The 16,705-nt window shown below is 39.6% G+C and overlaps 1 protein-coding gene and 1 non-coding gene across 2 annotated transcripts; one reads left to right on the forward strand and one right to left on the reverse strand.

Moving 5' to 3' along the window:
* The first annotated feature begins 5,141 nt into the window (after window positions 1-5,141).
* LOC130460337 (small nucleolar RNA R71) lies at window positions 5,142-5,248 on the forward strand. The gene has a single exon (XR_008920232.1). It is a non-coding gene; the product is annotated as a small nucleolar RNA R71 (small nucleolar RNA).
* A 7,631-nt stretch (window positions 5,249-12,879) lies between these two features.
* Window positions 12,880-14,163, reverse strand: LOC110802680 (uncharacterized mitochondrial protein AtMg00810-like). Its single transcript, XM_022008121.1, has one exon. The coding sequence runs from the start codon at window positions 14,161-14,163 to the stop codon at window positions 12,880-12,882; it is 1,284 nt and encodes a 427-aa protein (XP_021863813.1).
* Between the last annotated feature and the right edge of the window lie 2,542 nt (window positions 14,164-16,705).

The raw sequence follows: 16,705 nt of genomic DNA on the forward strand, positions 1-16,705 counted from the left end.
AAACCGATACTAACAAATGATAGCTCCCCCAAGCTAGACTCGGGATAAGTAACCAACGGGGCTAATAAGGGCTATTTTGTGGAGTTAAATGAAGAAAACGGTCAAGGCTAAACATGGGAAAGAAAAAGCAGGAACAAATGTATCTAAGATCGTCTGAAAGCTTCCTAAAGAATGGCCTTTCATCATGCGCAAAGTGCAAGTGTGTTAAGCATACTAATAGTCGAAAACCAAAAACCCAGATCAATGCAACACCAGGAATTAAGCACTCTGAAAAATCAAGGCTCAAGTCCTCACAGCTAACCACAATCCAGCATTATACATATGAAAAGTGGGACAAAGTTGACCTTTAACAAGAGTCAATACAACTGTAGTTCATACATCAAACAGTCAATCCAATATGCTCACCTGTCTTATCAGCTTGAATCATCAAAATACAATTTCGAACCAAAGGGGCACAGGGAATTAATTGTCTAAATCTCATTGATCAACACGTATTTTTGAATTTTTAATTTTTTGTTAAAGCAAAAATTATCAAAGCATAAACTATCCTAAAGAAGCAAGCAAACACACACACACAAAAATAATAGAAAAGAGGAATGGAAAAAACATACCAATATGTACAAGAAGCAAATACCCCCCCAAGCTAAATCGGACAATGTCCTCATTGGCTCAAAGGGGTATGGAATCATCACCAATATCATCATCATCACCATTATCATCGCCTCCCACCTGTCCACCACTCGGACCCGCACCAGAACTCCCTTGCCCACCATCATGGGCAAATCGACTCGCCAGTTGGCTCTCAAAATGATCAAACCGGCTCTCGAAGTGACTCTCAAGCCGGTCAAATCGGCCCCATAATTGACTCTGAAATTGATTGAAATGGGAAGTGAGAGCCTCTTGGTTAACCTCGAGTTGCCGGAATCTAGCATATATGATCTCTGGGTCTAGGGGGCCGGGCTCACCAGGCTGGCCTGCAGCCCGTGCTGCATCTCTAAAATAGGCTTGCTCATGTATAGGTTGCTGAACAGGAACCTGCTCAGCGGGGATGTCATAAAGATAGCTAGCCTGATCGGGGATAAAAGCTGTGAGAGCAGTATTAGGTAGTGTGAAAAGAGGCCTCCCATTAAACATCCATTGAATCTCTCCAGGCACTAGACTATGGATTAAGGGCCTAATCCACCCTTGCCTCTCCATGTAGAGAAGTGTCATGGCATTACCACCCTCAACGTGCCCAGTCTCTGGCTGAACAAAATTTGCCACACTCATAGCTAGGTGTGTGATCATGCCTCCTAACACAATGGGACGGGTGGATGACTGCTTCCCGAGAGCCTGAAAATGTAGAGCCATGTGGTGGGCTACATTGATCTTGTAAGAATTAGCTCCCCTGTACACCCGACTTCCCAAAATCATCAACTCAGTACTCCGGACATTATTAGGTTCAAATCTCCCAAAGAAAGTCAACCCGAAGAACCGTTGACCTACCCTAAGCAATGGGTGTTGGAAGGAAGTGGCATGGAGATGTTGCACATCCTCTTTTATCTCCCTTGTTAAAGCGGTCCATAATTCCAAAACATTGTAGGGAGCGGGGGGTTCCTTAGGTCCGCCTACATTCATACCATATACTCGGGCAAAATCTCTCATAGACATGCGGTAATTCTGATTGAACATTCGGAAAAAAACATGCGTAATTTCACTACCACGCCCTTTTTCGACATTGAAACTACTCAAACATTCAAGGGTGAGACGTGCATAGGTTTTTCTACCACAAATATCATACATTCTACCTATGCCAGCATGTTGAAACAGTTTTTTCAATTCTTTATCAATCCCTAACTTGTTCAGACTTTCCTTATGCAACCAACGAGTGGGATGGATGGGTTTACCTTTGAGTAGCTTAAACCGGCGTTGTTGATCGTAGGACTCGAACACCACATCCGGGTAAGTTGTGTCTTGCTCAAGCTGCACTTCGGGGGGTGGTGAAGGTGCCATACTCGTACTTGCCTCTGCCCTTGACCTTTTAGTTGGTGCCATTGATGGATTTTCAAGCTTTTTGGGTGAAATCCCTCTTTCAAGAATCTGAGTGAAAAACAAGGAATTGATACCAAGAGATGAAAGAGGGAAGAATGAGGATGATTTTGATGTAAGAAACTTGTAATTTGGTGGAGTAATGAAGGTGGTATGAGGATTTGAAGAGTTAGGGTTTTTGAGGTTTAATGGAGATTGGGAAAAAATTGAGGAGGAAGATGAGATGTGAGTTGAATGCCCGTGGAAACTGCTGCTGCTGGTTATTCTGTTTCGGCATTTTTCCAGAAAACCGGCCGGTTTCACCAAACCTGCCGGTTTTCGCGAAATTAAAAGTCCCATGACATGCGCGAAACCGGTCGGTTTCCACGAACTTGGCCCCCAGGTTTTCGCGATTTCTCTGATTTGGGTACCCATGATTCCGAAAACCGGGCGCCCAGGTTCTCACAAACCTGCCGGTTTTCGGATGTTGCAATTTCTTCTGTTCCTTGCGAAACCGGCAGGTTTCTGGGAATATGTCACCCCGGTTTTCGCTCTTTTTCCCTTCTTTTCCTTCAATAATCCCCTTGGGCGCTGAATTCTTGCTGTGCTTACGGAACCGGCAGGTTTTTATGAAACCGGCCGGTTTTCGCTAAAAATTTTCCCTTACGACCAAGCAACTCAAAAAATTTCTAAGGCATGAATATTATGCTAAGTTCGTAACCGGCAGGTTTCCACGAACCGGCCGGTTTTCCTCGCCTTCTAAAACGCCCATCATCCTTCAAATTTCTCACACTTGGTATAAAAATCTGCACATTACTCAAACGACCAAGTGGTAAAATTCCACTCTCCTCACCTCTCTAAAGCTATAGAATCTAAACTAAAAACACACGAAAGCAATAATAAACAAAATTAAAGAACATAAACTGAAAATCAAATCAAAGTAAGCAATAAAATACTGACATGCTAAACTGAATCACACACTTGATCAAAAGGTATACTACAACACACAAAATGAAATTAAAAAGCATACTACGGAAATCAATAAATGGATAATGAAATACTCATCCCCTATTAGATTGATGCAATGTCCCCATTACACAATCTCCGTTTATGCGCAGATAATCGACAGGAAAGGGATGAGAGCCACGACAGCTCATCGAATGGGGGCACCAAAGATGGTGCCATCTGGTGTCACATCGATTGCCTTGGATGAGCTATGTGGTGCGGGGAGTGACAGACCACGACCCCGATCATGAATACGGTGCCCACCGTTTACAGAACTTTTGGCCTTTTGGGTCGCAGCATCATCAACCCGTGCCTTCTTTCGAACCCATGTTAAGGGGTTCACACTCCGGTCACCTCCACCTGCAAAACAATTTGAAACATGCGCTTCCTCCGAGGAGTTATTAGAGTTAGTATGAGTCAATTCAGTATTAAAATAATCATTAGAAACATTGACTCCAAAACATGACTCTTCTACCATCGGGCTTATAGCAACTTGGGTTAAATTGAAAGTGACTTTGTCATCCCCCACATTTAAAGTCAGTTTGCCATTCTTGACATCTATAATTGCCCCCGCAGTTTGTAGGAAGGGTCGACAAAAAATAATAGAAATTTGCCTATCCTCTTCCATGTCTAAAACAACAAAATCAACAGGAATAAAAAATTTACCTACTCTAACAGGCACATCTTCTAAAACACCTAGGGGGTATTTTACAGATCTATCAGCCATTTGCAGAGTTATGTTGGTAACTTTTAAATCACCCATGTTCAACTTAGTACATACAGACAGGGGCATGACACTAACACTGGCACCTAAATCACATAAGGCTTTGTCAATAAAAAGGTTGCCAATATTACACAGGATAGAGAAACTCCCGGGGTCCTTCAACTTGGGTGGAGACTTATTTTGTAGTAAGGCACTGCACTCTTCAGTAAATGCAACAGTCTCCACCTCACTAAATGCTCTCTTCCTAGTCAAGATGTCTTTCATGTATTTAGCATATGCAGGTACTTGAGTAATTAAGTCAGTGAAAGGGACCGTTACCTGCAGATTCTTTACCACTTCTAAGAACTTACCAAACTGCTTGTCTAGCTTGTTCTTTAGCTGACGATGAGGGAAGGGAAGTTTGATAGGTGGAACTTGTATCTCAACTTTCTTCTCAACCCTTGTGTCAGCTTCCTTATCCTTGACCACCTTCTCACTTTCTCTTGGCACAACACCACTAACAGATACTTCAACCCCTTCCTCTATAGTCATAGGTGGCCCATCATACTCATATCCACTCCGCAAAGTGACAACATTTACAGACTCTCTGGTCACAGGCTGTGAAGGGAGTTGACCTTTGGGTCTCTCTGCAAGAGCAGTAGCCATTTGCGCCAACTGTTTATCCATGATCTTGTTATGAGCAGTGAGGGCATCAATTTTGGCATCCTTTTCGCTCAGAGACTTCTGCAATTCTAACATCATATTCCGCATCTCAACAAGCATGGGATCAGGCTGTGTGGGTTGAGGCTGTGGAGGAAAGCTAGGTGGTCTACTAGGCTGCGGGTTGTAGTTACTTCGCGGTTGGTAGGGCTGCTGTGGTGGTGGTTGGTAAGGTTGTTGTGGTGGTGGAAGGTGTTGAATCTGGTGGGGGTTCTGAACATTAGTACTCCTATATGATAATAGGGGGTTGTTTTTATACCCCTCGTTGTATGAGTTGGAGTACGGATTGTTCTGCTTGTAGGCCTGGAATGCATTGCATTGTTCAATAGAGCTCCTATATTCCGGTGCATAATGACCTTGCATCCCACAACTATTACAGACATTGGCCAACTGAGCACTCATTGCGGCGACACTAGCTTGTTGGGTGGCTTGGGAAGATGCGTTTTGCATATTATCCACCTTGTGATGTAGGGCAGTTAGCTGAGCAGTAAGCTGTTCAATAGAGTTCATCTCATGCTTAACACCACGATCGACAAAACCTCTAGGATTCCCATATTGGGCACTATGGATGGCTATCTCCTCAATCACCTCTAAAGCTCTAGGCACCTCCAGTTGCATAAATCTCCCACTGGCAGCTGAATCCAAAAGACACCTAGACTCATTACCCAGACCATTATAGAATTGCTGAACCAGGAACCAGTCCTCCAAACCATGGTGTGGGCACTCTCTTTGCATGTCCTTGAATCTTTCCCAAACCTCGAACAAACTCTCATCTGCTTGTTGAGAGATACCTAATATCTGTCCCCTTAGACGAGCTGTCTTCTCAGGTGGGAAATATTTAACATAGAATGCAAGGGCCAAAGAATTCCAATCGGTGATTTTCATAGTTGCGCGGTTGAGACTATTAATCCATAGCTTTGCCTTCCCACTCAATGAAAATGGAAAGAGTATCTCCATAGTCTGCTCCGGTGTTTAATTCTTCTGCTTAATGGTGGCACAATACTGAATGAAAGACTGAATATGGAGATTAGGATCTTCACCCTTTTCCCCACCGAATTGGTGTCTCTCGATCATGTTTATCAGCTGGGGTTCGATCTTGAAATTCTCGACCGCAATGGAAGGCATGATTGCCTTGGGGAGCATAGACAGACTTGGTTTAGAGTAGTCTGTAAGCCTTGACACAAGTGGGGGTGGAGGTGGTGGTGCTTGGTCACCCATCTCTGAATCTGTATGGAATAGATTGCTAATCAGATAGTCGGATTCAGAGTCAGAATAGTCTCTCAACTGTTTAACGAATCTACGCCGTCTACGAAAGGTCCGTTCAGGTTCAGGATCAAACGAAGTCAGATCGCTGGTATGGACAGTCCTGGGCATAAACAAGCAAAAACTAGAAAACAGTCGTGAGATCCGATCTCAAGGAACGGGAGTCCCTTGAGAAGTAACAAACAATAATCTAGAAAAACAATTATTAACAGAAAATAAAACCGTTTCCCCAGCAACGGCGCCAAAATTTGACAGGCTAAAGTCGTATCACCTAATCAAAGATAAACCTAAAATCACTAGCTAGGTAGCAAGGGAAGTCAGGATCGAATCCACAGGGAAACATGCGTTCTTTCTACTATTAATCAACTAATCTAGACTATTGGGAAACAAGAGTTGGCTTGTTTGTATACTAAAACTACGACAATAATTAAACAATTAAGAAATCAAATATTAAAGAATCTAGGGCATAGGTTCACCAACGAATAACAATCCAGGATGATAAACGATTAGCAATAATCAATAACGCAATTAATTAGACTAGCATGCTCTCTCGAATCGATACTAATCATAGACTTAGAATTAACGGGCTCTCGCTACGTATTAATCCTAATTCCACCTATTGACACAGGCCTAAATATCAAATTGCATCTCTCGAATCTTAACTTGATATTGCATGACTATCACAATTAAACCTGCGCAAATCTAATTGCATAGTGAAATAAACCATATCAATAGGAATCAATCACAATACCAACAATCACAATTATTCAATCATCCCTTCATAATTATTCATGGATCCCCAAAACCTTAGAAAAGTAACTACTCACACATAATACCAATAAACAAAGCAAACATATTAATTGAAAGCATAATTGAAATTGAATAAAAGAATAAGAAACAAAGTAATACCTAAAACGAAGAACGAAGGATTAACTGAAAGTTCGAATCTTTAATTAATTAAAAGCTGAATGTTTGGAGAAATAAAAATTGAAGTTTTAAGCTAAGCAAAATAATAATACGAAGTCCGGAGAAGAAAAATGTACTAAAAACACTAAATATATATATAAGCCTCCCCTTAATCCTACGGAGTAACTAAGCAAAAGAAGACGCAATGGGGCCGAAAATCGGGCACCCCGGTTTCCAGAAACCGGCCGGTTTTCGGCCCAGTCAGGCGTTCCAAAAGTATCAGGTAGCAAAAACCGGAGCCACATGTTTTCCCAAACCTGTCGGTTTCGCACCTAAGAGAGGTTTCCTTCAATTCTCAAAACCTGTCGGTTTCCGAAAACCGGGGCCACAGGTTTTGAGCTCAATTTGACGCATTTGCCTTGAGTTTGAACTTGAGGCCCATGCCCAACTCCCTTGGGCCAAGTTTGACGCTCGTGGCCCCTTTGAAGCTAGCTAGATCATCCCGCAATACTTCGGGATCCATGTAGTCATCCAAAAGTGATAAGAAACAGGCCTCCAAAGATCAATTATCATAAAAAACAGCACTGCAACTAACAGACACTACACAACACACATTAGCACTAAAATAGGCTCCGAAGAGCTCAAATGAGATGAAAAGTGCATACGGGACGGGGTAAAACTATATAAAATATGAGTGTATCAGTGAGGTACCAAAATAAAAACATCTAATAGCCGTAAACTATTCCCCCCCGATTAACCCCAATCACACCCAAAAAATTGACAAAAAGGGTATTAGCCGTTCCCCATCTCCACATTGTGACCCCGACTAGAAACATCCTTCTACTAAGTACTATACATATTACTACCCAAAATGAAAAGTCTAAAAACAACTTATAACGCCAAATTATCTTCAATCTTCTTATGCGTTTACCAAAAAGCCACACTTCTTCGTGAAGGAAATAGTGCCCTTGGTCCAAGTATGCATATAATATTAAGTCTAATAAATGCGGTTCAGTATTAATTAACAAGTTAATAATTCAGTGAGATCAAGTGAGCTGAATGCCTAGCTAGAGGCCGCTTCAGTTCAAGTGGAATTAATGATATTAATCCACAGCTTACTTTTGACTGAACCCGTAGGGTCACACAAATAGTACGTAAACGGATCAAGTATTTAATGGCATTAAATACTCCATCTATGGATATTCGGAATCGACGGATCTTGGTTTCAGTGGGAGCTGAGATCGTCACAAGCAAGAAATGAATACTCCGGAAACGATGATATTGCCGGAAACGGAAATATGGATCGTATCGGAAATATAAATATTATCCAAGTCTTAGATGTTGCCGGAAACGGAAACATGGTACGTATCGGAAAATATTATCGGAATCGGAAATATTGTCGGAAACGGAAATATTGTCAGAATCGGAAATATTATCGGAATCGGAAAATAATTCCGGAAACGGAAATATTAAATATTTGTTCGAAACGGAAATTAATTCCGGAATCGGAAATATTAAATATTGTTCGTATCGGAAATGAATTCCGGAACCGTGAATTTAATCGGAAGCGCATCGTACGAATTAGCATCGGACGAGGCTTGCTAGACGAAGGCCCAGCACGAAGCCAGGCCCGCGCCCAGAAAGCCGAGCGCCCAACATGGAGCTGCCACAGCCTCGCCAGGCCCATCGCAAGGCCAGGCCCAGCAAGGCCTTGGCGCGCGCACGCTAGGCGTGCTGTTGGGCTGCGAGCAGCGGCTGCTCGTGTGGGCCGCAAGGCCTGCGCGGGTGGTGCTATGCTCGTGGCCATACGATGCTCATGTTCGTAACGAATCCTAATCCTATCGGAATTCGTGTATTGATTAAATCCTAGTCCTAATAGATTAAGTTTATTATTTAGAGTTCAAGTTGGATTCTAATTAATAAATCCAAATCCTAGTAGGATTATTATTCCTTTTCCATACCTCTATAAATAGGAGCCTAGGGTCATAATTTATAGACACAATTTTAGTATTCTAAAGGTAAGATTTTGAAGAAAAAATCATCCATACACTTGCACCTAGCTAATAGCCGAAATTCCTAAGCTACTTAAGGGAGATTCTAGTTGGCCAAGCTTAAGGCGGATCCGGACGTGCTGTGGACTATCTACGGAGGGACGACACTTGGAGTCCTAAAGACTTGTTCTTGTTCGGTTCGGGCGCAGCTAGGGAGGGCACGGAACAAAGTGTATGCATCTAAACTATGCTAAATGATTATGTGTAAATAATATGCTTTCCTGGCTTTATGTTTTTTCCGCATGATTTATGTTTTGTCATATGAATCATAACCTAACACTTCGATCTTCAACTGTTGGTAATTTCTCCATCAACTTCAACAAATCTATATTGCATTATCGATTGTTTAACCACCAATAACAAAAGGTGAAAAAGCTTCTCCTTTACCCTTGTCCATCATCTTGCTATCCTTGTCCTTTGAGCTGTCCACCACATGTCGAATCTCTGAAATAATCGAGCCAAACACTATTTGTGAAGCTGTAGAAGTTATAGCAATCTTATTCAAAGCATTAACATTATGAGTTTCAACACCCACAATGGATAGGGCCTTTTCCCTTGCGTTTCTTCTTACAGTGCTAACATATTCTGGGTTGGCATGCTCAAAGTGTATCTCATAATCTGCCTTTGCACAGGAAGGGATAATGTAATGCGGTTTGTGACCTACAACCATAATCAAAGAGTGTGCAGCTAGAGAATGAACCACCTTGTTATAGAATTCAGAGACATGAGAGAAACTTTTAATCCAATTTTGTCTAAGCAGCTGTGCCACCTCTCTTAACATTGGACCAAGCTCATGATGAGATTGTTCATTGATCTTCCCCAACATCACCTTGAGATTGAGAGTATCCGTTTCCACTTTCTGTTTATCAATTATGAAGTCTTTTGCTATCATCAAACCTTCTCGAAGAGAGTACTGTTCTGATGCTAGAGGAGAATGAACATTAAATTTGCCGGAAAACCCTACAAACCAGGAACCTATAGGTCTTCGAAAAACTCCTCCTTCTCCTCCTGCTATAGTACCTGATTTCCATGCACCATCAATATTTAGCTTCATAAATCCTTCCTTTGGCTGAAGCTTCTTGAATCTGGGTTATTCCCTACATCCTTGCCCTGCAAGATAAAGTTAGTTGCTTTCCAATCTGCATAAAAAGAGTAGAGCGAAAAGGAGGTTTTCATTTTCAAATAAAAAACAACTATATTTCTAGAAATCCAAATTTGCCAAATTGCAGTAGAGAAAATTACTTTCCAGTCTATAGAATTATTATTGTTGAAATTGATCCATTCGTTCCAATCAGTATTATAAAAGGTTGAGAAGTCAAAGTTTGCACACTTCCAAAGACGTTGAAAATGAAAAACCACATAATACTGGATTGAGGACAATCCCTAAAAAGATGCAAGTGATTTTCCATATTGAAACGACATCTTGAACAAATAGAGCTAATATCTTGAATGAAACGATTTAAATTTGATGCAACTGGAAGGATTTCGTGACAACAATTCCACAAAAGCATTATGTATTTATAAGGAACTTTAATTTTCCAAATTCGTCTCCAACTTACTTGGTTTAAATTTTGAGAGAGGTTATTAGAGAACTGCAAATGATAAGCAGATTTAATGTTAAAGCACCTGTTTTTTGAGTAATTTCATCTAATAAAATCTTCTTCTTCCATGCTATTCGAAAGAGGATAAGAAAGGATTAGGGTTTTAATGTGAGGAGGGATAAGATTCTCACTATCATTAAGGTACCAAGATCCATTACGAATAATATGGCTAACAAACCAATGAGCTTTCGTTTCTGGAATTTTCAAATTATTTAGCTTATATAAAGGCCCCTCCCCAACCCAATCCAGTGATGATACCATAAGGACGTTGTTTTTCCATTACCAATCCCAATTATCATACCGCCGTGGAGAACTTTACGACCTTTAAGGATGTCCCTCCATAAAGGAGATTGATTATTATTCGGAAAGCAGTTTAGAAAGGTTGCATGCTTTAAATATTTTTTTTAAGAATCTTAACCCACAATTTGTCTGGTCTAGTCAGAATGGTCCAACCCAACTTAGCCATAAAAGCAATGTTCCATTCTTTGAGTCTTCTAATACCTAACCCCCCCCCCCCCCTCCATTTCCATAGAATTAGTAACCTTTTCTCAAGAAATTCTTGAAATATATCTGCTTCTGTCTACCTTGTTCCATAAGAATTTCCTACAACACTTTTCCAAAGCATAATTGATAGTAATGGGAAGAATATTGGTTTGCATAGCATAAAGAGGATAAGAATTTAAAAAAGATTTTATTAAAGTACATCTTCCTGCAATGTTTAAGAGCTTTGCTTGCCACCCTCTAACCTTGTCCATAGTCTTATTTAAAAGTTCAAGATAAGTATTAATCTTTAACTTATTAGGTCAAATATCCACTCCTAAATATTTCTCAAAAGAAGAGGAGATTTTAAAGCCATAATTACCTGCTACATATTTTCTTATTGAGTGATGTAACTTAGTAAGGAAAATTAAGGTAGATTTAGTCATACTAATCCTTAATCCTGAAATATCACCAAAAGATTCAAGAGTATTCATAATAGTTAGCATATTATCAGGACTTGCTTCACTAAAGAGGAAAACGTCATCTGCGTAAAAAACATACGAAATTTTAATATTTTTAGTAATAGAAATAGGTTTCCAATTATCATTATTAACTTGATTTTCAATCATGGAAGATAATCTATCAAGGCACATTACAAAGATGTAGGATGAAAGAGGGCCTCCTTGTCGAATGCCTTTGGAAGGATTAAAAGCATTACAAACCTCTCCGTTCCAAAGAATTGAAATAGCCGGACAGGAGATACAAGACATGATTAAATTCACTATCCTTTCCGGAAAACCAAAAAGTAAAGTATCCCTAACAAAGTCCCATTCTAAACTATCGTAAGCCTTAGTTATGTCCAATTTTAAAGCCATAATTTTATTTCTTTTTTTGACCTTATGAAAGTGATGATCCATTTCCTTCACAAGGATAACATTATCCTCTATACCACGTCCCTTTATAAAACTGGATTGGGGAGGGCTAATAATACGTCCTAACACCATTTTCAATCGTATTACATAAGCCTATAGGTCTAAATTTCGCAATGAATGAAGGAGAAGCCTTTTTAGGGATCAAAGCAATGTAAGAATCATTAATCTCCATTGCAATTGAACTTTTTTCAAAACAAGAAACACAAAAATCATAAATTATGTTACCTAGTTCTTTCTAATGTCGTTTCTGGTAAAAAATAGGTTGAATTCCATCCGACCCCGGCGATTTTGTAGGATCCATAGAGAAAAGATTAGAACGAACTTCCTCTATTGTAATTTTTGAATCCAAGATTAACATTTCTTCCTGATTGATAAGTAAGTTACTTTTTGAATTACAATTCAGATTTCCTGTCGAATGACAACTCGTATAGATTTTTTGAAAATGAGTGGTGGCCATATCCTTTAGCTCAGTTTGATCCGTAATCCAAATATCTGAATCATTTTTTATAGTCAAAATGTTTCCTCGAGATTTCTTAATACTTGCTAACGTATGAAAATACTTAGTATTGTAATCTAAAGAAAGATTCAAAGAGTTTTGCTGCTGTAATGCAATGGTTTCTTCACCGGGAATTCTGGTGTTTTCAATGTATTGTGTTTCTGTCATTTTTTGAGGTCTCAACGGCGCAAAAGGCCTGCCTTCCTCTTATATACAAAGGTATATGCACAACTCTAAATTACATGTGTACAAGAAGCCAAAACAAAGCTGGCAAAATCCACCTAGGATCACTACAAACAAACTACCTAGGAAGAGTAAAAGAACAAATCAGAAAACATAAGCATGTGACTATCCTAGGTGTAGAATTTACTATAAAAGGCATGATATTCTCAATACACCCCCCTCAAGTTGGAGCCGAGGGAGTGATGCCCAACTTGAAGGAGAGATGATTATGTTGTTGCTCACTGAGAGGCTTAGTCATTAAGTCAGCTAATTGAAGAAAGGATCGAACATGAAGAACATTCAGCAGCCCATCCAGGATGTGATCTCTCACATAATGACAATCCACATTCAAGTGTTTTGTTCTTTCATGGAAAATAGGGTTATGTGCAAGATGAATTGCTGACTTGTTGTCACAGAACAAATCAATAGGCTTAGGTACAGTGAACCCCAAGTCTTCTAGTACCCCATTCAACCAAACAATCTCACTTGTTGTCTATGACATACACCTATATTCTGCTTCTGTTGATGACTTTGACACAGTCTTTTGCTTCTTTGTTTTCCAAGACACTAGTGATTTTCCTAGAAAAACACAGTATCCAGTGAGAGATCTTGAACTAAAAGCACAGTTTCCCCAATCTGAATCACAGAATGAGCTTAGCTTCACTTCAGAATCAGCAGGGTAGTATAAACTCCAATCAATTGTACCAGCCAAGTACTTCACCACATGGATAGCAGCCTGCAAATGCGGTTTTCTTGGTTCACACATGAACTGACTTAACTGCTGCACACTATAGGAAATATCAGGTCTTGTCAGATTCAAGTACAATAACCTCCCAATGATTCTTCTATATATTTCAGGATCTTCTAGGAGATCACCTTGATCAACTGATAACTTGATCCCTTTGGGAAAAGGGAACTTTGCAGGTTTACAGTCCTCAGTCCATGTTGATTTCAGTATGTCAAGAATGAATTTTCTCTGATTTAACATAGTTCCTTTTGGACTTCTTGAAACTTCTATCCCAAGAAAATATCGCATTTCTCCAAGATCCTTCATAGTGAAGGCATTGTCAAGTTCTGTCTTAAGCTTTTCCATCTCATTTGTGTCATCTCCAGTCACAAGGAGATCATCAACATAAACAAGCACAATTGTCTGCTTTCTATTTTCAATTTTAGAGAACATTGAGTAATCTCTTTTGGATTGGGTATAGCCATGCTCAATGAAGAACTTGGTCAGTTCTAGATTCCACTGCCTAGAAGCTTGCTTCAGACCATATAAGCTTCTTTTCAGCCTACATACTTGCCCCTCCTTTCCTCCAGTGTAACCTTTTGGTGGTTTCATGTACACTTCTTCATCCAGGAACCCATGAAAAAAGGCATTGTTGATATCAAGTTGTTCCAACTTCCAATTCATGGCTGTTGCCAAGGCTATCAAAGTTCTCACAGTAGTGAACTTAGCTACTGGTAAGAAAGTATGTTTGTAATCTTTGCCTTTGATCTGTTTATCACCCCTTGTCACTAATTTAGCTTTGAGTTTCTCTATGTTCCCATCTCTGTCAAATTTGATTCTATATACCCATTTAGAATCTATTGCCTTCTTTCCTTCTAGTAAATCTGTCATTTCCCATGTTTCATTCTTATCAAATGCATTAAGCTCTCCCTTCATTGCTTCCATCCACCCTTGATCTTCAGATGCTTTTCCATAGTGAATTGGTTCTCTTTCTCTCAAAACATTATTCAGAGATGCTAAGTATTCCTCTGAATAATATTCTGAGTCCATGAGCCTTGTTATGATCAAGTTAGCTGTATGTGTTGCAGCTCTCTTTCCTGGGATATCAAGGACAAAGTCCTTGAACTTTGTTGGTATTGTTCTGTCCCTCTATGATCTTCTTACAGTTTCTTGAGTGTTTGTTTCCAAATTGGTGACATCAAGGTTAGCTTGACCTTGTTCTACCACTATAGTCTCTTCCTGATTCATTTCTTCTTGCATGTCTTCCATTTCTGGTTCCATTTGATCAATTTCCTGCTCAAACTCTTCAGTGAAGATATTAGAGAAATCAATATCATTTTTCAGTTTCTGTACTTGACAAATTGTTTCTCAAACAAGTTGCAAAATCATTGTTTCCTTGTTTAAGAAGAAAAGGAAATATCCTTTCTTTGAACACCACATCTCTGCTCACAATTTTTTTTTTTAGTTTCCAGATCCATAAGTTTATACCCTTTCTGACAATAAGGATATCCAATCATGATACACCTTATTCCTCTTGCTGCAAATTTATCTGTAGGCTTCTTGTGGGGACTGACATGGCACAGGCTTCCTATGACCCTCAAATGATCATAGTCAGGTTCTTTCTTCATCATTCTCTTATATGGAGTTTCCCAACCAATCACTGCACTAGGAAATAAATTGATTAAGTGAGTTGCAGCCAAAATACACTCACCCCATAAATATGCAGGCAGTCCTACATGGATCTTCAGGGCTCTTGCTGTCTCAAGCAGAAACATGTGCTTTCTCTCAACTCTTGCATTCTGTTGAGGTACACCTGGCACACTTCTTTGGTGTGTAATGCCCTTTTGAGCAAAGATCTGTGCACATTCATTCTGAAAAATTTCTGTCCCATTGTCACTTCTCAGGGTTTTAACAGTGGTGTCAAAGTGATTCTCTATATGAGCAAGGAAATCAACCAGGATTCCCTTAAGCTGTTCCTTATTTGACAAGAGATGTGTCCAAGTCACTCTACTATAATCATCAACTATAGTTAGGAAATAGCTTGCACCTGTAATACTCTTAGTCCTATATGGACCCCATAAATCAACATGAATCAATTCAAAAACATTTCCAGCAATAGATTTACTTGGAGAAAAAGGTAGCTTGTGATGTTTAGCAACATAACAAGTGTCACAAAAATAGCTCTTTAAGTCTTTACATTTGCAAAAATCCAAATGTTCCATCTTAGAAATAGAAACATGCCCTAGCCTAGCATAAATTAAATCTAGTTTCTCTACTTTATTACAGCTCTTTGATTCTTTTCCTTCTTCTTTCACCAAGCAAACCTCCTCCCTTCCTTTTCTCCTTCTTGTCAGCTTACTTTCAAAGTTGATCAGCTTGTACAGATCACTTTCATTCTCTCCAAAGACTACATCATCTTCAGTGAAAAGGCCCTGAAGAGAACACCCATGTTTATCAAATAAAAGCTTCAGGTCATCTTTGTGAACCAATTTGCTCACTGACAGCAAGTTGTGTTTGAAATCACTCACATATAACACATAAAAAAGAGTCACATTATCATTCAATTTCACATCTCCTATTTCTTTAACTGTTTTGACATTTCCATCAGGTAATCCTACCCTTATTTTCTTGTCTAATGTTCTCATGTTAGTAAGAACACTTTTGTTTCCTGTCATGTGATCACTAGCTCCTGAATCTATGAGCCATGTATTACAGTAAGAGTCATCATAATGATTCACTGCATTAGAAAGAATTTCTTTACCTGCAAAGTTGCTGTGACTGCTAGCTGTTGCATTCTGCTTCTCACCAATTGCTTTCATTACTTCCTGAACAACAGAAGAAATGAACTTGTCATCATGTTTCATTGCATTACCTCCTGCATTTCCAAACTCCAAGGATTGTCTCCGGAGTATTCTTCCTCACTTCTAGTTGCATTTGCAGCTTGTCTTGTGTTTCCTTTTCCCTTTGGATTGTTCTTAAACCAATCAGGATATCCAACTAGCTTGAAACACTCTTCCCTTAAGTGTCCCTTCATTCCACAATGCTGACATTTCTTTGCATCTCTTTCAATCTTCTCAAGTCTCATTTTTTTGTATTCTCTCTTATTAAAGTTCATTAGAGGACCAAGACTTTCTCCTTGCGTGTTTGCTGCTAGAGCACTTGTTTGACTCCCAATACTGATCTCTCCTGTGATCTGCTTCTGTTTCTCAACCTGCATGACTAGATTGTACACCTTGTTCACAGGCATCAGTGGATCCATCCCAAGGAAATTTGTCTTCATCTGGTCATAATCAGGGTTCAGACCCATGAGAAATTTCATGAGCTTGGTGGATGATTCCCTCTAAATCATTTTTTTGACAATGCTACAGCTGCACTTTTCCAGAGCACCACAAGAACACTCTGGTATGTCTTCAATTTCTGAGATTTGATCCCAAAAATCCTTCAACTTGCAGTAGTATTCACTTACACTGAGATACCCTTGCTGCAGTTCCCACTGTTAGGTTATGATACATATGACAATTCATAAATCATGCGGAAAAACCATAAAGCCAGGAAAACATATTACTTACACATAATCATTTAGCATAGATTA

The sequence above is a fragment of the Spinacia oleracea genome, chromosome 4, assembly GCF_020520425.1.
Source record: "Spinacia oleracea cultivar Varoflay chromosome 4, BTI_SOV_V1, whole genome shotgun sequence".
NCBI classification, from domain to species: Eukaryota; Viridiplantae; Streptophyta; class Magnoliopsida; order Caryophyllales; family Amaranthaceae; genus Spinacia; species Spinacia oleracea.